Genomic DNA, 22,212 nt, shown 5'->3' on the forward strand with positions numbered 1-22,212 from the left:
TCCCTTCCAACTTCCCACCTGCCATTACTATCACACCAACAGAACCTCACCAAATACAGAACAAGGGATCACAAATTAGAAATAAAAATATTTAGACAAAAATTGAAAAGGAACCCCAAGAAGTTAAACATAGCATTTCCTTTTCTACAGAACATAATACAAAGATATTTCCTATGCACATTTCCAAAAGCTAACATATTCCATTTAAAACATTCGAAATAAAATGCTTTGTTTCTACCTTTGTTGTCTGGACATTTTATTTTTCCATCTTGCTGGTTCCAATTTCTCTTTTCTGCTTTCCTCTCTGCCGTCTGCTAATTCTTCTTCAAGCGGCTGTAGTCCATTTGTCTTTTCTCCTCTCTCCTGTCTGTTCCCTCACTATTCCTGCCTCTGACATGTTGATCATTCCTTTGTAGCTCTTTTCTGCCTCTCTCTCACCCTTCTTTGTCTCCTTTTTACTTTTCAACTACCTATCAAATTTTCATCTTCTTCTTTCACCCACTAGCTCTCCCATTCCCCATCTCTACTTTCTTGCTCTCCCATTCCCCATCTTACTCCTCCCCATCTCTACCTTCTCTCTTTTTATCTTTAATCTACTTCCCATTACCATATTTCTACTCTCTGTAATCACTATCTCTCATTCATTTCCTTGCCCTCTCCCACAGGGTTCCACCATTCCCATCATCTTCTCCCTCCACCCTTCTAACCAGCATCTGATCCCCTCCCCACCCCACCATGGTAGCCTTATATTTTCCTGCCCCTTCTCTCTTCATTCCTGTTAATAGTAATAGTAGTAGTCCTCTCCCCCATGGCCCAGCATTTCCCCCCCTCACCACCTACTGTGTACCTCTCATCCATCCCCATGTCTATCTCCCCCTCTCATTCCCACTGTCCAACGTCTCTCTCCCCTTCCCATACAGCATATCTACCTTCCTCCCCTCTACCAGCATGTCTAACATTTCTCCCTTCCCTCCACCCCTATGCCCACCATTTTGCCCTCCTCTCCACCCCTATGTTTAACATGTCTCCCCCTCTCACCACCTATCCCCTCTCTATGCAGCATGTCTCCCTCTCCTCCACCTCATATGCAGCCAAGACTTCTCCCTTCCTGACCCCTCCACCCCTTTACTGGATCCCTCCCTTCTTCCCCATGCAGCTTCTCCCCCACCCACCATGCATCATCATTCCATCTTCCCTGCTCCCTGTGCAGCATCTTTCCTTCCATCTTCTTCCCTCCCCCCCTGTGCAGCTGCTGTCCCCGTCTTCCCTCCCCCATCCAACATATTTTCCCCATCATCCCTTCCCCCGTGGCGTGCCGTAACTTTCACCCCATTTTCCCTCACCCTCACAGGCTCACCCAGCAGCGATTCCGATCACATGCAGCTTCTTCGACTCGCACACGCTGCCTGCCGGCTGCCGCTCAAATCTCCATGCAGCTACTAAGCAGCAGCGCTAACCCGGAAGCTCAGAGGAGAGGCTTCCGGGTTAGCGCTGCTGCTTAGTAGCTGCAAGGAGATTTGAGCGGCAGCTGGCAGGCAGCGTGTGCGAGCCGAAGAAGCTGGGCGCGATCAGAATCGCTGCTGGGTGGGCCTGCGAGGGTGAGGGAAGATGGGGGTGAAAGTTGCGGCATGCCACGGGGGAAGGGACGATGATGGGGACCGGAGCCTCCGGAATCGCTATGCTGCTAGGTGGGCCTGACCCCAAATTGGGTGGGCCCAGGCCCACCCGGGTCCGCCCGTGGCTACGCCCCTGTATTCACAAGTGAACATTCTGTGGCTTCATTTTAGACACAATTTGTTTAGGATTTGTGCTGGTATCTTATAATATTGCATAAGTTCCTACATAGTTTTCTACAATGTACAGCTTCTTGCCCTCCCAATCCAGGCTTGTGTATTTATAAAATAGCCTCACAAAACCTTCAACAATTGCAGGACAATACATTCATATACAATTACATCTATTTAGAAGTTGGTGTAAATGTACACACACATATTTCAGGACTCCACCTAAACACCTTCCCTCTACCACGCCTCTTCTCGGGTCACATAAAACTAGGCATAAACATTCTCTCTGCGTACTTTATATAAAAGCTCTTGTCTGCATATAAAACTGAGTTAACCCACACAAAAAAAGTTTATAAAATCATCTCCAACAGTATACCAAGTACAATAGCATGATGCAAAGACACAATCATATAAGATGCTGACAGACTGCAGCTATCTCAAATATTTTTATTACATCTTTGATAAAATCTCATGCTAACTAACGAGTATACCGGTGAAAATATTTCTATGTAAAAAGTCAATTGTACTTACATAGTGATGATAAGATAATGCATTTCCATTAGCCTCTATAAAATATCTTTGGGTACGTTGCCTCTCACGCTCCAGCTTCTTCTCCAAGGCAAGTTGATGGGTAGACAAGCTATCAAGGTACTTCATCATTATGTCTGATATCATGGCGCTAACCTCCACAATATCTGGACGTGCCTCTGAGTCAGGAGTCAGGCACCTGTGAAAATATGCATCAACCAATATATATAACAGTATGAAATAAAATAAAATAAATTCCAATAAATAAACGATTACTGTGTCATTGTACTTGAATGTGTGGACATAAAAGTTAATATACAAAATAAATAGCTGAATAAATAGTTTTGCAGGTCATCAAGTGTATCAAGATAAAAGGTATCACCTTCTACAAGGTTTTCTGCATAGTGACATTTATTTTCATACATTAATCAATGAAAATTCTATTCATTTTAAAGCTTTTGTACAAATTCACATACCATACATTGTGCTGAATATTACCAGAATCTCTTAGTAGACTTTATGGCCATTGTTTTAGAACATACCCACATGCAAATATCACATACATGTGTAAATACTGGTTTCAGAAAGCTATTACATACAATACATATGGTGATCTATACCACTTAGAAATTTCAAGAAAGTGTGGTTTAAAATCTATATGTTTTGCCCATTTTATAAAAGAAATACATGAGTATAAGAGAAAATTCCCACATCAGGGTATCCACCTGCTCAAAACACATAGAGGGCCCTTTTACAAAGCTGTGGAAGGGCTAATGTGCAGGTAGCACGTGCCAAATCGGCACTACCATCGAGGTAGCGAGTATACCTGACGGTAATTCCGAGTTTGGTGCATGCCAATTCCCGAGGTAGAAATGGTGCTGCCAATTATCAATGGGAATATGGGAGGCATTCCCAGCGGTAATCGGCAGAACAGCCACATTGGCACATGCTGCATGGTTACTACGCAGGTAGCATGTGAGCCCTTACCGCTAAGTCAATGGCTGGCAGTAAGGGCTCAGGCTGTAAACAGGCATGCACTAGTTTTAATTTTTGTGCACGCCCATTTCCTGGCCCATTAAAAAATGGCCTTTCTCCAAGCAGCGGAAAAGGTGGCCCAGAGTGCGCCCAAAAGATGTGCCCACACTACCGCAGGTCACTTTTTACAACGGCTTTATAAAAGGACCCCATAGGTTTTTATAAAGTACTCATTTATTCCAGAGTTTCCCACATGAGTTTAAGGGCCCTGTTTACTAAGCATGCACTAAAAATTAGCGCGTACTAACACTAGATGCACCCTTATATTCCTATGGGTGTCTCTCGCATTAGCGCGCGCTAATTCTTAGCATGCGCTAAAATTGCTAGCGTGCCTATAGCGCTGCTTAGTAAATAGGACTCTAAGAGTCACTCTCCATAATACCATGTAGTTTATGTTCACCTCTGAAATGCAATCATTTATTTATTTATAATATTTATAATCCACACGATCTAAAATCCTCAGTAGATGATAATTAAAACATACACACTATAAAATGATGAACAATCACTAACACATTTAAATCTTCAAAGCCTCCTTCAAACAGTCCTAACATAGATTAAAATTGTAGCCTCACTACTTAATTGGTGGCAATTATATGCATAGTCTTGTTGACTGCATGTGAACGTGATGCCATACACATGGAAGCTGCAAAATTGCCACTCCACATGTGAGGGCTAATACCTCCACATGGAAGATGCAAGATATTTCCTGTTCATTTTTCAATGTGTATCATTGTAAAATGGCTGCTAGTGCTGCATATGCCAGCAAATATATGTGCAGTTCTGCAGGTCTAAAATACTATTGGAATTTGGACATCCAGGTCTTGACAAACTCTATATTTTATGTAAAATTGACTCCATGTGTGTTAGAATAAAAAGCTAGCCTCATCACATAAATTTAAAATAGAATCAGCACATATAGGGGTCCTTTTATCAAGCTGCACTAGAAAGTGACTGGTGCTGCAACTAGCACATGGGTTTGCCATGTGCTCTGGCCACTTTCTAATGTGGATGAAAAATTGTCACAGTTAGGTTTTTTTTATGGCCACACGCTAATTTCCCTATTAGTGTGTGGCCCTTACTGCTGGGAGCCCTCACTGCTGCCTATGTAGGAGGCGGTAAGGGCACTCATGCTACTCCTTAGGTAATCGGGTAGCGCACAATAATGTGTGCATGCTACATGATTAGTGCAGGAATGCCTACCCTCCACCCCCCCCCCCCCAGACACACCTCCCACAGTAAAAAATTTTAAAGTATTTTTTACCATGGGAGTAGCGCACTGCTGACCAAACTACCATGGGACACCTCAACCAACGCATGCTGCAGTAGTGCTCTTTTACCATGCAGTAGGCCTCTGTTAGGTCCACCATGCCTTAGTAAAAGGGCCTCATAGCTTGTTGGCATTATCATAGCAACTACTTGCTACTTTTTCAAGTTTTTCCCCTGCAAAACTTTTCCAAACAAAAAAAGCACAATGGGCCTCAAAAAATGAGTTGGCATAATGCCAACATCAGGGGTCATCAGTGTCAATAATACAATCTGAATTATGTCTTCTGTTCTATGAAATATTGATGCAACACACATAAAGGCAAAAACAACGTAGCCCATTCTCACAAAAAAGGAAATAATGCTTCCAAAGCTGTATAGCTTCAGATCAACTGTCTATCTCTCCGGGCAGTCCATGTATTTCGCTGCCCGGAGAGATTGACAATTATGCTTGGAGCAGGTATAAATGTTAGAGTGTAAAGTGTATGTATGTTATAAAGTACTATGTAAATCACAACTCCATGCATACTCTGACAAACTCTGTCCCCAAACACACCTACATGCAGGGCATGTAAAAATAAGCACATCTTTGTTATCCTGGGATAACAACAAAGCATACCATGATTTCTTATATACTGCAGTTACCCATTAGATTGGTTTAATGCAGAATATTACTACTATTATTACAAAGTTAAAGAGACTAGAATAATACTAGGAAATATAATAAATGTGGAGGAGCATTTTTTATATGACATCGAACTCCTATTTTGGACAGTTTGCTGAAAATGTCCAAAAATCATGTGGCGAACATATAGAGAGGCATAATCAAACGCGGACGCCCATCTCCATGGGCGACTATCTCCGAGGATGGGTCTGCAAAGGGGCGGGACAAACCGTATTTTCGAAAAAGATGGGCGTCCATCTTTTGTTTCGATAATACGGTTGGTGCCGGGCAAATGCATTGGATTTGGGCGGATTTGAAATGGGCGGTATCGGTTTTCAGCGATAATGGAAACCAAAGCTGGCCAGCTCAAAAATGAACACATCCAAGGCATTTGGTAGTGGGAGGGGCCAGGATTCGTAGTGCACTGGTCCCCCTCACATGCCAGGACACCAACCGGGCACCCTAGGGGGCACTTTTAAAAATAAAAACAAAACATTAAAATACCTCCCAAGTCCATAGCTCCCTTACCTTGGGTGCTGAGCCCTCCAAATCCCACCCAAAACCCACTCCCCACAACTCTACACCATTACCATAGCACTTATGGGTTAATGGGGGGCATCTACATGTGGGTACAGTGGGTTTTGGGGGGAGTTTGGAGGGCTCACATTTACCATCACAAGTGTAACAGGTAGGAGTGGATGGGCCTGGGTCCACCTGCCTGAAGTACACTGCACCCACTAACAACTGCTCCAGGGACCTGCATACTGCTGTCATGGAGCAGCTGGGTATGACATTTGAGGCTGGCATACAGGCTGGCAAAAAAAAGTTTTTAAAGTTCTTTTTTTTGGTGGGAGGGGGTTAATGACCACTGGGGGAGTCAGGAGCGGTCATCCCCAATTCCCTCCGGTGGTCATCTGGGCAGTTGGGGAACTTTTGGGGGACTTGTTCGTGAAAAATAAGGGTCCAAAAAAAGCGGCCCAAATTCTCGCTACTGCCGCCCTTCTTTTTTCCATTATCGGCCGAGGGCGCCCATCTCTTCTCGGCTGATAAACACGCCCCAGCCCCGCCTTCACCACGCCTCCGACACGCCCCCATCAACTGTTCATTCCCGCGACAGACTGCAGTTGGAGACGCCCAAAATCGGCTTTCAATTATACCGATTTGGGCGCCCACAGGAGAAGGGCGGCCATCTCCCGATTTGGTTCAGAATATGGGCGCCCTTTTCTTTCGAAAATAAGCTGGATAGTGATTTTTAAACCAGAAAAACTTATTTTTGTATCAAAAATGGCCACTTGCTAGATGTTTTTGTGCTCAGTGCATCTATCATTTTGGACCATTTTAGGGGAAAAAAAGCCATCCAAAGGAAAAACGCACAAAAACAAGCCATTGGGATGTTTGGGGGTGGGAAGCATTCTTAGTAGACTGGCCACACAGACATCCCAGCAGAGCAGTGGAGCACCCTAGTGGGCACTGCAGTGGACTTCACATAAAAGGTCCCAGGTACACATCTCACAATTACCCCCTTATATTGTATGATGAGCCCTCCAAAACCCATTAAAAACCTACTGTACACAACTGTATACCACTACAATAGCCCTAATGGCTGCAGATGTCACCTATATATGGGTACAGTAGGTTTTTGGTGGGTCTCAAGACCAGGTGTTTGACAGCTAGACCCACGTTTGAAGCACAGAGGCTTAAAAGCTAAGTCACTGTATCTTTTTTTTTGTTGAAAAGATTTTTGGATAATTCAGAAATAAGAAATAATAAAAAATTTGATAAACAATAAAAGGATAGGATAAGGAGGTTTTTGGTCTGTGATGAGCCATAATCCAGAGTGTGCCTTGAGAAGATATTGATGACTAAGTTCATCTTGGGACATGGACATTTTCAGACCTTTTCCTCCTATTTTTGATTTTGAATACTGATCCTTCAAAATGGTAATTGTGAATATCTACAATCTATTGTTGGTATTGTTGTTTGAAATTCTGTAGAAGAGTTTTTGTGTATAGCAGCCTGCCAGATAATAGTTTTTGTGGATTCCCTGTTCCTTCAGCATTGATAAAGGAACAATAAAGAATCTTCTGTATTACTGTCTGTGATTTCCTTGACAAAAGAGATTAGTGTCCAGCTAAACAATGAGGGAAATTCTATACATTGCCACCTCAAAGAGGGTGAAACTACTCCTGCCGGAATTCTGTGCCAAAAAAAATTAAAATTCTGTGCACAAAATTTGCAAATTCTGCAAGTTAATTAGTCATAATTTAACCAATATTACAACCCCCTTCCCTGTACACAGATACCATCCATATTTTCCCAGCCCCCTCCCTGCACCCACACAAAGCATCGACCTTTATAGCCTCCTTTCCTCCTTTCACCCACATATAGCATCCACCTTTTTTACAGCCCCTCTCTCTACCCACCCACACATAGTATCTGCCTTTTTTTACAGCCCCCTCCACCCCACAGCATCTACCATTTTTTCCAGCCCTCTCTGCCCCATTACAGCAAATGTAAGCCACATTGAGCCTGCAAATCAGTGGGAAAATGTGGGAAACAAATGCTACAAATAAATAAATAAATAAATAAAAATAGCAGCAACCTTTTTTTTACAGCCCCTACCTTACACACATATAACATCAACCTTTCTTTTTTTTTTTTTTAACAGATCTCTTCCTGCAACCACATCCATATTTTTCTTCAACCACCCCTGCACTCACCCATGAGGCAGGAGCAGGAGGAGCTGCATGGGAGTACCTCTTTGGGGCATGAAAGAACCCCACTCTTTCCTGCCTGCTGCCACTGCTCTGCTCTGGGCCAGTGATGCCACTTTTTCCAAATGGCCGGCAGTCTCATGAGATTACCACTTGAATTCTTGGCGGCCATTTTGAAAAAGAAACGGCACCATCCCAGAGCAGCGATAGTGAGCAGGAAAGAATAGGGTTCTTTCCTGCCCCTGAAGAAGCCTATAGACTACCAGGGCATACTCAGGTAGGCTTGGGGCAGGTGGCAGGACCAAGGCTTGGGGAGGTGGGCTTCGGGACCAAGGCTCATGGGAATGGCACTGGCGGGCAACAGGCAGTGGGTCAAGGGTGCAGGGAGAGCCGGGGACAGGGCCGGTCCAACCCAGTAAGCGGGGTAAGCACTGCAGGAGGGCGCCTGCCTTCAAGGGCGCCAGCTCCCACGGCCCGGCCAACTGTTTGATGGCCTTCCCGCTTCCAGTTCCTGCCGTAACGCTGCACGCAGCGGCGTGCGTGCTTTACACCTCCGCGGCGCTGCTTGTCTCCTTCCAGACTGGCCAGTGGCTCCTCTGCTCTCAACATCACGAGACGACGCCTCCTTCCCCTGTGACAACCTGAGTGCGCACCAGTGCGCCTTGCGGTTGCGGCAAGTGAGTACCCTAACTGCCTAAGTGTGTCATGTCTCGTGTCCTCCTCCAGTTGGCTCGCTCCTCCGTCCCAGGTGCTGAGGCTCCCAGCTGACTGCCTGACTCACTGCCTAAGCTTCCGCCCCTGTCCTGGCCTTTCCTGCACTGGCTAGTGCACTCCTCATCCACCCCTGCCGTCCACGGGCCACACCACCAGTCGGGACTCGCTCGGCAGAGCAGAAGAGAAGAAGAATCTTCTCAATCAAGTTTTTTAAGCCAGGTAATGGCCCCGCGGGGGGGGGGGGGGGGGCGCCAACTGATAGTCTGCAGGGGGCACCAGAGACCCTAGGACCGGCCCTGGCCGGGGAGCCACAGTCATGCAGAATTCCAACAGGAGTAGAGTGCCACAAAGGGATGCCCTTAACTCCAGTTCTATAACACCAAAGTTGTTAAAGAACAGTGGCACAAAGACATATCAGAGTGCCAAAAGGTAAGCACATCCTCTTACAACAGGTCAATGGCTGGTGTGCCTAAGTAGACAATGTAACAAGCGCAGCTGATGGAATTCTATAAGTTACACATATCATTTGGTGACATGCCCACGACATGCCCGTGCACCACCAGCATGTACACCCCCTTACAGCTATGCACTACGGAGTCCTTTTACCACGCTGTACTAAAAAGTGGCTGGCGCTGGTGTCAGAGCATTTTTCTCCAGGTGCTGTGGCCACTTTTAGTGTAGTGGTAAAATGGCTACCGTGCCATACTTTTTTGTAATAGCTACAAGATAATTTCCCCATTAGCGCACTGCCGTTACTGCGAGAGCCCTTACCGCCACCTACTTAGGAGTGCATAAGGACACCCACGCTACTTGCTTACTGATTAAGTAGCATGCAAAAATGTGCCTGCGCTACCTACTTAGCACAGGCACACCTATCCTCTGCCCATGGGCATGCCTTCCACACTGGAAAAGAAAAAAATTATTTTCCAGTGTGAGATTAGCACACGCTGAGAAGGAAACTACCATGGGATGCCTCAGCACGTTCCATGGTAGGCCGTGTTAGGCCTACCGTGTCTTAGTAAAAGGGCCCCTAAGCAGTTTAGGTGCACTGTTTATTGAATAGCACCTACCATTTACACATTTAAACTGTCAATTATTGGTGCCAATCACACGTGTAAATGCTTATTATTCTATAAACTGGATGCACTATTGGCATTTGAATTTAGGTGCTGGCCAATAGAATTGCCTTACACACATTTAGCTGTGCTTTATTAGCATAAAAAAAAACAAGAGCTGGGTGGACTTTCTAAGGGCTTCATTCTATTCCAAATAAAAGGCTAAGGGGCCCCTTTACTAAGCTGCGTAGGTGCCTACGCGTGCCCAACGCGCGTCAATTTTGAGTTACCACTCAGCTCCCACGTGGCTATTGCAGTAATTTCATTTTTGATGCGCGTCCGATACACGCACTGGAAATTATTTTTATTTTCTGGTGTGCAGACGGTAATCAGCATTTTACATGCATAGACCATTACCACCCAGTTACTATGTAAGACTTTACTGCTAGGACAATGGCTGGTGGTAAGATCTCAGACCCAAAATGGACACGTGGCAATTTTCATTTTTCCGCACATCCATTTTTGGCAAAAAAATTTTAAAGGCATTTTTTACAGGTGTGCTGAAATATAATTCTGCGTGCGCCCAAAACACGCATCTACTCTACTGTAGGCCATTTTTCAGTGCACCATAGTAAAAGGGTCCCTAAGACTCTTAAAATCTAATTTGTCCAAGCAGTGTCATCACAGGTGTTCTTAGGAAATAAAAATTGCGCCTGAATGATTATAGTGCACTAGAGGTGCCTGATATGATATTCTTAATTATTAAAGACATATTTATAATGTACAGTTTACAGTACTTATATTTCTCAAACAAATTATTAATAGTAAAGTATATATGCTTTAAATCACGATATTGAAGACATGCTGTTTAATACATAACAGTGAATTCTGGCAGAAAAATGGAAATTCTAAGTGTAACATAGAACGAGCTATAACTATACACTGTGAACACACTTTATTAATCACCAAGTCCCTTTCCATTTGCAGAGAAGCAAACCAAACATTTTTCATTTCAGCACCTGGTGTCTTTGTAATATTATTGACAGAAATGTGTGAAGCCAAGCAGCTTGCTGGCAAAATGTAAGGCTAAAGTTTCATGAGCAATTACCTTTTAACAGTGTCTGTCACTTTTTCAGAGTAGATTCCTTCTGGCAGTGGTTCATAGACAGCCTCCACTATCTATGAAACAAACATTTCAGAGTGAATAGAAGAAAATCGTTCTATTATCTGTTTGAAATGCTTCATGATTAATGTCCTAATTCAGAAAATCTTGACAGGTATTACATCTGCAGTACAATTTCAGAAAATAACTTTGAAGAATATCTTTCAAATAAAAATAGGTTTAGAACACTGACATTTGAATGAGGATCAAATTAGTTTATTATGGCTCCAAGTTTGAAACTGTTTATATTGTTGATTCAAAGCTTACAGTATTAAAAATAGCCCCACATCCTGTTCAGGAGCCTATTTACTAAGCTGTGTTAGCTGTTAACAGTCACTGCATGCTAACATTAACACAGTTGCTGCACTAACAGTGCATATAACACACTATCCAAAAATTGTGCTCTCATGTGATGTAGATCTAGTTTGTCTAGCCCTCTTGCCTAAGCACATGCTTACATATTCCTGATGCAGGCCCTGTTGCCAAAACACAGTCCTTGCTGAGTCAGTTGAAGAATTGCTTATTAAAGACACTCTGCCTTTCTTGTCAACTCCACTGTCTGTTCTTTACCTGTGTTAACACTGCACGTTATTCGTAAAAAAACACATCTTATTGGTAGCCCATGTTGATAACTACACCCCTAAATGGTATTTATTTTATTTGTTGCATTTGTATCCTACATTTTCCCACCTATTTGCAGGCTCAATGTGGCTTGTTCCGTAATGGCGAGTGCCAATTCCGGAATGAGAAATACAAAGTGGTATTGCATTAAAGTTTATAAGTGATAGAGTAGATTAAGCAATCAAGAATAGATAATTCATTTTCGTAGAAAGAGATGAAGTGGTAATTGAGTTAAACTTCATTTGAAATATGATGCCAATTTAAACATATACACACCCCTATAAGTCATGTCATCCTTTATTTTCTGCCACTCTGTCTGATCTTTGTGGTCCAGAGGATAGCTTTGACCCCATGGAAGCTCAGTAGTGCTGGTATCTCAGAGTTCAATCAGTGCTGGCACTCTCATAGCATTGTGGGTATGCTGTTTACATACGCTATTTGAATGTGGTCATATAATATTATTCAAAATTCTGGATACACCATGTGAAATGTAGGTTCTGTGCCACCGTTCATATCTTAATCATATGAAATAGCCATTCTAGCTGTTATAAATTCTATGTGGATTTTAGTCAACATTACAAGCGAGAAATAGCCACATTTTGTGAGAAATGGCAAAAATTTAACATTTGAACAGAAAATACATTCTGACAGTATATAAAGCTTACAACTGTCATTCATTATCATTCATTCTCAAATGCTAATTTATTCAGAGACACTTTCTTTGCTATACAAGATACAGGGAACCTTTTACTAAGCTGAAGCAAAAGGTGGCCTACGGCAGTGCGAGCGCATCTTTTGGCGATGCGCTGGGCCAGTTTTTGCGATGTCCTGGAAAAAGGGCCTTTATTTAAGGGGCTGGAAAATGGATGTGAGGCAAAATAAAAACCAGCGCACGTCCATTTTTTGCTTGAGACATTACCGCCACCGGCGGGGGGCATTTCAAGATGGCGGATTAGTCTTGTCGGCAGTCGAAGTGTGTTTGAGTACCTTTCGAGTTAATTGTACAATTACCTTAGAAAATGCCTCACAGCAAAAGAAAGGGCATTGTGAAAAGCTTACCACCGACAGCCCCAGGTACAACGCTTCAAACAACACTAGACCGATATGCCACAAGCACCCCACGATTAACCGGCGAGAATTTACCCATCGTGGGGGAAGGTGAAGGAGCACTCACCCCACTAGGGCTGGAAACATCTCTTTCCTCGCCGGAAATGAATCCATCGCCGTGTCCCGCTGTCGCTTGGGCATGTTTGGAGGCCCGGGAGCACTCGGAAGGCATTGCTCCGGACTCTCAGGTCGGTGGCGATACCCCCAGGGAAGCGGGAAACAACAGCAAAGGAGAAATAGTGTCTCCACCGGCACCAACACTGGACTCTATCTGCTCTGCGATCCAGTCCTTAACTACTATAGTTACCAAAGCTGCTCAGGAGACGATTTCAATAGTGAGTAAACTGGATTTGCTGACAACCGCGTTTGAATCACTGAAACAAGAAACTGCATTAAATAAAACGCAGGTTCAACAAGACATTTCTCTTTTGACAAATAAAATGGATTTATTAATTAAGGACAAAATGATAATCCACCGCAAATTGGAGAATTTTGAGAATTATAATAGGCGTTTAAACCTCTAGATTCTTAATTTTCCTTGTTCCTCTGAAATGAACGCCACTGAGATGTTTAAAAAGTACCTAATTGAGAACCTATCTGTATCTCCAAATTTAATTCCTCCTATTAATAAAATATACTATTTGCCAATTCCTAAAAAGAGATCAGAAGGGAATGAAGGATTACAGGACTTAACTGCTTTTTTGGAAAACTCTAATGATGAGGTTTATGAGAGAAGAACTCTTCTTGTTTCAATGGTTTTTGAGCAAGATCTGAATATGATCAAAAAATTGTATTTTCGAAATCTTGCTAAGCCATTTTATGGTGAAAAACTTTGGATATATCCAGACATCGTAAATGTTACTCAGGAAAGACGTCGGTCCTTTTTGGCAATGAGAGATGAAGTTAAGGCTTTAGGCGCTAGTTTTATACTGGCATATCCTTGTAAATGTCAGATAAAATATTTTTTTATTTTTTTATTTTTGTTACATTTGTACCCCGCGCTTTCCCACTCATGGCAGGCTCAATGCGGCTTACATGAGGGTTAAGTGACTTGCCCAGAGTCGCAAGGAGATGCCTATGCCTGAAGTGGGAATTGAACTCAGTTCTTCAGGACCAAAGTCCACCACCTATATGGATAATAAATATCAATTTTTAGATCCTGAACATTTAAGAAACTTTATAGATATGAAGAAAGTGAGCAAATAGACCCAGTGTTATAAGAATCTGTAATTCACATTATGTATGTTTAGTGGTGTGATCCTGGCCACATTCTTATAATTTTACCTTAAACTTTAACTCCTCTTATGTTTTCCTGCCCCCCCCCCCCTACTTTTAAAGTTGTGGTCTAAGAAAGAAGTTTAATTGTAATGCAGAACCATGTTCTAAAGGAATATATTTTCTTTTCTGTTTTTCTTATCAAGAGGTAATGCTTGTGATATGTTTAAAATCAATAAACAAACTATTAATTAAAAAAAAAAGACATTAGCACCACCCACTGACTTATTGGCAGTAGGCATGCAGCACGTGTCCACTACCATTTACCACTGGGTAAGCACCACATGGTAGAAAATAGAAAATATTTTCTACCGCATGTTTTTGGCGCATGCCAAATTCAGAATTACCACCCGGGGCACATGGTAGCCAGGTGGTAAAGTCGATTTGGCACACGCTGGATGCGCCTAGACCCTTATGTGCCTTTGTAAAAGGGACCCTCAGTTTCTAAGCCCTCAGTTTCTAAGCCTTATTTCATTGTGTTGTTATTTTTAATACATTTTTTATGAAGATAATAAGAAGCAACTTAAGTATTATCAACTTAGATGCTATGGCGTGCTCCCTGCCAGACAGGAAAAGAACTACTGGACTCCCTTGGGTACGCTCTCTTCTATTCACAGAGAAGAGAGAAAGACTCCATTCCAAAAGCTCCTACTCCTTCAACAGAGGAGGGTTGTTCTAATCCTACTCCTTCTTCTTCCAACAGGAAGTGCTAGAGAGTTAAAACATGCTTCCACAAAAAGAAGTCTATAGGAAACTTGTCCACCATTCAAAACAGTCTAGTTTAGCATCCCCTTTTCTTTTAGGGTGAGCGGATCTCAGTCAATCCTTTGAACTCCTTTTCTCAACAGGTATAACAGGACAGTTACTTATTTAATATGTTCTTTCATTTTTATTCTTGGAGAAGGAAGAACAACCAGCTCAACATTCATGAAAAAGGAAAGCAAAGCTGTATGCAAATTAGTTCCGTATGAGTCAATGACTTATATACCTCCTTTGCCCTCCCCTCCCCAGCTCAGTCCCAATTTATGACAGCTGGTTCCAAAAAGTATTAGCAAAATCTTTCAGCAGTTCATCAAAAAAAACTCTTCTTATGGTTTATCTTTCCCTTCAACACAGTCACCCATTTCAAGAAACCAAAACAAATCACTCTGACAAAATGCCTCCCCTCTCCCTTTTAGAGGTGAGCCCTTTTTTTCAGGAAGCCTAGGGCTCAATTACTGGCAGACCCAACCCTTTTCCACACCACAGAAGGCTTAGACTGCAATGTGACCCACCTCATTTCTGCCAGTAACAGGGATTCCACATAAGGAAGGAAAATCAAAGGTGTCCTATTTCTTCATAGGTTAATCATTCACTTCTCATTTAAAAAGACTGCTGACTGCTACCTTCCTCATTAAAGGTGTACTGAACCTTCATCTCTTCCCCAGGATCTCTAGGCTCAGACATCTCTTCATCATAAGTTCTGGTTTTCTCGGTTAGGGGATAATCCTCCACGTCCATGGGATCTTCTAAGTCTAACTCACTAGGAGATTTTATACCATCTAGCTCCTCCCTTGGGAACCTCTTCCTTTTGAACTGGCCTCAGCTGGTCCTTGCAATATCTCCTCTCCTCCTCCTCCTGTAATCTACATCCTCGCTCAGTTTGCATGCATCCCAGTGCCCTCTACTGGGAAAGTCCTTCATTACATTGAATTTCTCCATTTTGTTTTTCTGCCTTGAAATAAAAGGGAAAACTGGTAGAGCTCTGGAGATTTCTTCCTCAATTCCAGGTTCCCTCTTACAATGCAAAGCATTGATAAAGAAGACTAAAAAAAAAGAATATGAAGAATAACTTAACTGCAGAGAAAAAAAAACTTTTAGCAACACCTTTTTCAGGTACATCAGAAAAAGAAAGTCTGTGAAGGAATCCAGGGGGCCGTTAGATCAAGAAGGAGCAAAGGGGGCATTCAGGAAAGACAAGACCATAGAGGAGAGTCTGAATGAATTCTTTGCTTCAGACTTTATAGAAGGTGTAAGAGAGCTGCTTGTACAGGAAATAGTTTTCAAGGGTTACGATGTGGAGGAACTGAAAGAAATCTTGGTGAACCTGGAAGATGTACTGAGCCAAATCGACAAGTATTTTTTTCAGGGGAGGAATTCTTGGCACAGCCAAATGGCGAAACACAATGTCATGTCAGACAGAGTAAACCCCCTGGAGTGGATATATTCAAGCTAAGTGAAAGCTATTATTACTGACTAAAGTTTCAGGACTAAAGTTTCTTTATTCAATTACCAATATAAAGTGGTTAAGGAGAAGTTTATATAACAAATTACAAAAACATTTTTAAAAACTCAGGAAGACCGGTGACGATAGGAGGATGGTTGCTTGAACTCACTAATGCATCATAGCTCTGTTTGACTGAGGTGTTCAAGACACACAATTAAAGATGTATGATATATAAGTGCCTTTCACGTATGATAATTAGCTATTATCTTTACTTATATAAAGTGTTGGAGCTGGCAGGACAGGCTTGGTTGGATGACATCACTCACTTCTGAGGACTTGAAGGGCTGATTGTCTCTGAAGAAACAAGGACACCTTAACTTATCGGAACATTTTTGGAAGTGAAAGAGTATCTCAATGATCAACTGTATAAACAGAGAACAAATAAGATTGCCAACTGACTGTTTTTTTCAGGGTAGGTTGAACCTGTCCTAGCTTTAGCCCTATTGCATGCATTCATGAATACTTCCAATATCCCCATTGGCTTTGTTAAGAATATCAGGATTTTAAATTGCACTGGATGCAGTGGAGTAAAATCTGACCAGGCTTAGCCTATCCTAGAAAACAGAGTTAAGTTGGCAACCCTAGAAATAAGTAGTTCTTCAGACCACAGATGACTTAAGAATTATCTGGCCAATATTCAGCACTATTTAACCGGCCAGGAATGGATCCTGGCTGGTTAAATAGCACTTAACCAACAAAGCGTTAATATTCAGCATGAGATAGCCAGTTATCTCTGCTGAATGTTAGCGCAGAGCAGTTAGCCAGCTATATCGCACACTATAACTGCCTAACCACTAATATTCAGTGCATCACCGGATAACTTTGGCAGCCAAATCAGGCCACTCAAATAGAAAGCTTATCTTTGGCCACTATAAACCTAAGCAGCCAGCGTTGAATATTGACTTGGCTGGTTAACTTTAAACCAGCCCAAAAAAAAAAGGATATTCAATGCCGGACAGCCCGACATTGAACATCAGCCGGTATAGGATTATTTCTCAATAGCAGAAAATTTTGCATCAAACTGTACAATCCCTGAGCTACATGACATGAAGAATTAAAAAGCATCTCCAATGTACCACTGCCGCAAATAGGAACAATTCTCAGGAGATAGTTATTTATCTACCTGCTTGGAACAGTCGTTTCTGTGAACCCATATTTTTATACCCTTGTTGTATTGATTGCAGATGTGGTGTCAGTGCTCTTTTGGGAGAGTAAAGTAATGTGCTGCATAAGCCTTAAATTTGTTTTGTTACTAGTCAAATGAAACCTTTTTTAATTTTAAACCAAGTGTGAAACCTGAGAATGAAATAGTATTATCCTCCAAATTCTATAAATGGTGCTTTAAATTACGCGTTCAAATTTTGGCATGAATTGAAATTGAATAATGAGCCAATTGGCATTGATAATTGGGCCCTAATAATCAATTATCAATGCTAATTGACATTAATTACAATCTACATGCAAAACTTTACGAGTGGATCAAAAAAAGGGGGCATGGCAATGAGAGGGTCATGGGTGGGTCGGGCATTCCTGCAATTTAGGTGCATTGTTATAGAATAAGGGAAATTTGTGCCTAAATGTAGTTGCACTTCCTGGCGCTAAGCGCTTTTCTATAAAAGCTGCCTAACTTTGAGCACCATTTAGAGAATAGTGGTTAGCGTTTTTTTCAGCACTGATTTCTTTGGCGCTATTTATAGAATTTAGTCTATATGTATGCAAACCTGCGTACTTTAGTAGCTAAGGAGAGCATGTTGCTGCTGTAGAAAGGTGGGTTGAGCGTTGCCATTTGATAAAGAATGCATCCTGCAGCCCAAACATCAGCCTTCTCTCCATAGGGTTCACTCTTCACAACTTCAGGGCTGTATAAATATAAATAAGGATGCTAATCAAGTACACAACAAACAAAAATGCAGGACCATAAGTACAATTCCTATCCCAAAACACAAAAGTGATCAATTTGCTTCAGAATCTTTTACATGACCTCCCCAACCCTCCATGGAATGTCCAAGAAAGTTTACAAAAGACAGTATTCAAAAGATTTGTTTGAGTGATTTCAGGAGTTTCAAGGATAAATCTTTGATTTTGAACTCTTTTTCCTTTCACCCATTCTGACCACATAAAAGCAGTGTTTCGAGCATTCCAGACGTATGGTTTATATTCAGTACTGTCTGGTTAAACTGAACTGGATAAGTAGGGACACAAATGGGTCAGTATTCAGTGCCACTTTTCCTCATAGGAGAAGCTCCAGTAGTTTCAGTGGCATGAATAACATAATCCTGCTGAACATCCTTTCTGAGCACCCTAGCTGGGGTGGGCCAGTGTCAGAGCATGGGTGGCATTTCTAGGTACCCAGTTATCGACAGTATTCAGACCACTAATGGAATATCTACCCAGATAAAGTTATGACAGCAAAAAGACTGTCTAAACTTTATCCAGTTAATTATCCAGGTACCAGCTGAACAATGCAGATACCCAGATAACTGCCAGCAACCAGGTTATACCTGGATATTCAGCACAAGCTGGTATCCAGATACCGGTACCAAATACCTGTGTATAAAAGATCCGTAGTGACTGGTATTTAAATCAAACATGGCTGAATATCATGGAAAAGAGGGAAGAATAGCAGACTTAATATGTTTATCAGGATAACTTTAACCAGTCCTATTCAGCAATGGGACTTATTCAGTTAAGTCTGCTGAAACCCAATTAATGTTATCCAGATAAGCTTAGCTGGATAACTTTGATCACTGGCATACTTAGTGACAAACCCATAGTATACAGTAAACATCATTAAAAATAAACTAACTCAATACAATAGAAACATACTGCCCTTTAGATGCAAAATTTCAGTTAGAAAATAATTCATATGCTTTTTATGAGCCATCGCAGTTACAATCTTTTTTTTGGAGGACAAAGGAACAGTAAAAGACAAAAGAATTATTATTGCTTCCTTTGGTAAAATCTCTGGAGTAATTGAGCTTGTTAAGTTGCTGGTATTTCCTTTTTTTCTTTTAAATTCTTGATATATCCTCTTCTAGTAATAAGCTTTGGATCTCCATATATGTAGACTAACTAGATGGATTAACCAGAATTTGTATTTTTCTGATTTGTGGAATAGTTTTTATACTTTTCTTTTGGTAATTCCAAAAGCAAGGACTGGAGACAAGACCAAATGGGACAAGACAGAGCAGGAGACAAGGCTGAGCAGGAGCTGGAAACAAGACTAGTCTTGAGTAGGCAAGGCAGGAACTTGGAGACAAGGCAAGGCTGGAACTCGAAGAAAAAGCAAGGCTGGAACTCGAAGACAAAGCAAGGCTGGAACTGGGGGACAAGACAGGCAAGGGTAGAACTGGGAGAGGAGACAAGGGTAGAACTGGGAGAGGAGGCAAAGCTGGAACTTGGAGACATGGCAGGCAAGGTAGGAACTTGGAGACACACAAAACAAGGCAAGACAAGGCACAGCTCCTGGAGACCTGTTACAAAAGCACTGTAGCAGCGTCCCAGGCACCCTTATGTCACAGAAAGGTGTTCCCTTTAAAAGTAAGGCTTCCTGTTTGTGCGCACACCTATGAAGACCAACCCTCACCAGCGCAGCACAGAAGGTGGAAACTGGGCCAAAAGGCATCCCAGAGCATCAGGAATGCTCAAGGCCCGAGAAGAGCATGGGACCCCATCCCAGAGCAACAGAGGTGAGTCAGGGCAGGAGGCACGGCAGAGCCGTGACAGTGCTCCCAGTGGTAGTTCTGATTTTGGTGCATGCTGTTTCCAGCGGTAGAAGATAATTTAATATTTTCTACCACGGGGGATGGTACCAGCGGTAATCAACAGTGCAGCCACATTGCCATGTGCTGCCCAATTACTACCAGGTTAGTGTGTGAGCCCTTACCGCTTTCTAAATAGGTGGTAGTAAGGGCTCAGGAGGTAAATGGTCGTTCGCTAATTTTAATATTAGCACACAGCTATTTAATGCTCCATTTTTTTTTTTTTAAAGGCCTTTTTCCTGCCACAGTAAAAAGTGGCCTGGTGAGTGGCAATTTCACCCACCCACTTTTTAACATGGCTTTGTGAAAAGACCCCGTAATGTTCTGTTGGCCTGCGGCTTAAAGTAATTTAACAGGCTGACTTGTTGAGTGGAGAAGTAGCCTAGTGGTTAGTGCAGCAGACTTTGATCCTGGGAGAGTCATTTAACCCTCCCTTGCCCCAGGTACAAATAAGTATCTGTATATACTATGTAAAACATGTTGAATGTAGTTGTAAAAACCACAGAAAGGCAGTATATCAAGTCCCATTCCCTTTCCCTTTCAATTACTGAATGAAAATATATATATACTCAATAAATTATAATTCAAAAATATGGAAACAAAATAAAACTCAAGCAGATACAGAAGGTCAGAAGAGTGCTCAATGTGCCAAAATATGTTTCAATAAGCACTAGTCTCAAACAATTTTGAAAGCAAAGGGCCCTGTTTACTAAGCTGTGCTAAGGGCGCACTTGCATTTTTAGCATGCCCATAGAAACAAATGGACGACTTTAGTGTTTAGTGCATGCTAATTTTAGCGCGTGATAAAAACGCTAGCGCACCTTAGTAAACAGGGCTCAAAAATTGGTACTGTTGATTTAAGTAAAGAATATATGTAATTTTATATATACAGATAATTCCAAGCTGACAAATTTGTGCAAAACAATAAAATTAAGTTCATACTGCCTCATATGAATAATGAATTGATACTGTAGTAGCTGTTTAGTTGTTAATAACTCTGGTAATATAAAGAAGTTTTCACACAGATTCAATAGTAAAGTGCTTTTAAAAATGGAATTCTTCTGTTTATTGATGTCTTTCGCTTGGAGCTGTTGACCTCCTTTGGTTGCTGGTAACTGCAACAGTGCAGTGATTTCCAAACTGAAATCACTCTTACCACATCTGTCAGCATTCAAAGGAAGTTGATGCTGTTGGCAGCTAGGAATTCCCATCAAGCTGCCAACCTCACAAAGTAATAATCAGCAGCTCAATACGAAGTGAATCACAGCAGCAATTTTCCATGGAATGCTTTTCGAAAAGAAAAAAAAAATAACCCTCAATCTGTGGTCTTACACAAACCTGGAAGAAAATACAGACTCGTCTTCATCCTTTCAGCACTCTCAATATGTTGATGTTATGTTGTACATCTTTGTTAATTGATTTCATTCAGTATTTCTATATAAATTCAGACACTCAAAGAGGCAGTTCAAGTAATAACGGACACCAATTATAATAGTAATAGACTTTGGACAAAAAAAAAAAACCCTAACTGCTCTGCCAGGATAGTGAGGGAGTGGATAGGAGTAGCACAACAGCAAATTAGACTATTTCTGCTTCTGCTACGTAATTATTCTACAGAGCTATCTCTACCTTATTGTAATAAGACATTAAGCTATTCTTTCTAAAATGATGGAGACTGAAATTTCAAAATAAAGAGCATAAAAATTAACACACCGAATTGTGACTGTAATTTCAAAATAAATAGCATAATAATTGTTTTAACATAATTATTTTATACTTATAAAGAAGAGTGAATTTAAAAGGTGGTAGTAATATGAACCATGTCTGTCTTTACAGGCTTCAGCAACATGTGCAGATTTTCTTGACAGCAATATGCCATTGAGTTCTATGACTCACAGCGACTGACCCAATCCTGGGTGGATTTAAAGGTTCAGACTCATTCAGGTTGGTATTGCTTGGTAGTAAGAAGTGGCTAAATTGTCCAAATGCTGAGTACAGCAAAGGTGCTTATCTATAGTAAGTGTTCTCTTGACACAGCAGTTCAACAGTCACACACATGGGCAATGTTACTAAACTTAGTAATGAACAGATAGCCTCTTCCAGAGTTTTCTAGAACGGTTGCCAGAATTTCAGCACTGAGGCCCTACGGCTCCCCTCAGTTCCATATAGTAGTTTGACTGAGAGGACAAGATCCCAAGGTATGCAGAAAGAGGTAGGGGAGGAAAAGAATTGTTTTTTTTCTTTTCAACTTTCTATGTTG

At 41.8% G+C, this 22,212-nt stretch overlaps 1 protein-coding gene across 3 annotated transcripts in view; it reads right to left on the reverse strand.

Annotated features, from left to right (window-relative positions):
* NEK10 (NIMA related kinase 10) overlaps positions 1-22,212 on the reverse strand; it is a 487,142-nt gene that overhangs the window by 180,876 nt on the left and 284,054 nt on the right. For all 3 annotated transcript variants that reach the window (XM_030205786.1, XM_030205778.1, XM_030205768.1), the window contains exons 24-26: positions 17,921-18,050; positions 10,869-10,939; positions 2,316-2,511 (exon numbers count right to left, since the gene is read on the reverse strand). In XM_030205786.1, coding sequence (XP_030061646.1) covers positions 2,316-2,511; positions 10,869-10,939; positions 17,921-18,050 — 397 coding nt within the window. The remainder of the gene's footprint in view (positions 1-2,315; positions 2,512-10,868; positions 10,940-17,920; positions 18,051-22,212) is intronic.

The sequence above is a fragment of the Microcaecilia unicolor genome, chromosome 1 (genome assembly GCF_901765095.1).
Source record: "Microcaecilia unicolor chromosome 1, aMicUni1.1, whole genome shotgun sequence".
Classification (NCBI taxonomy): Eukaryota; Metazoa; Chordata; class Amphibia; order Gymnophiona; family Siphonopidae; genus Microcaecilia; species Microcaecilia unicolor.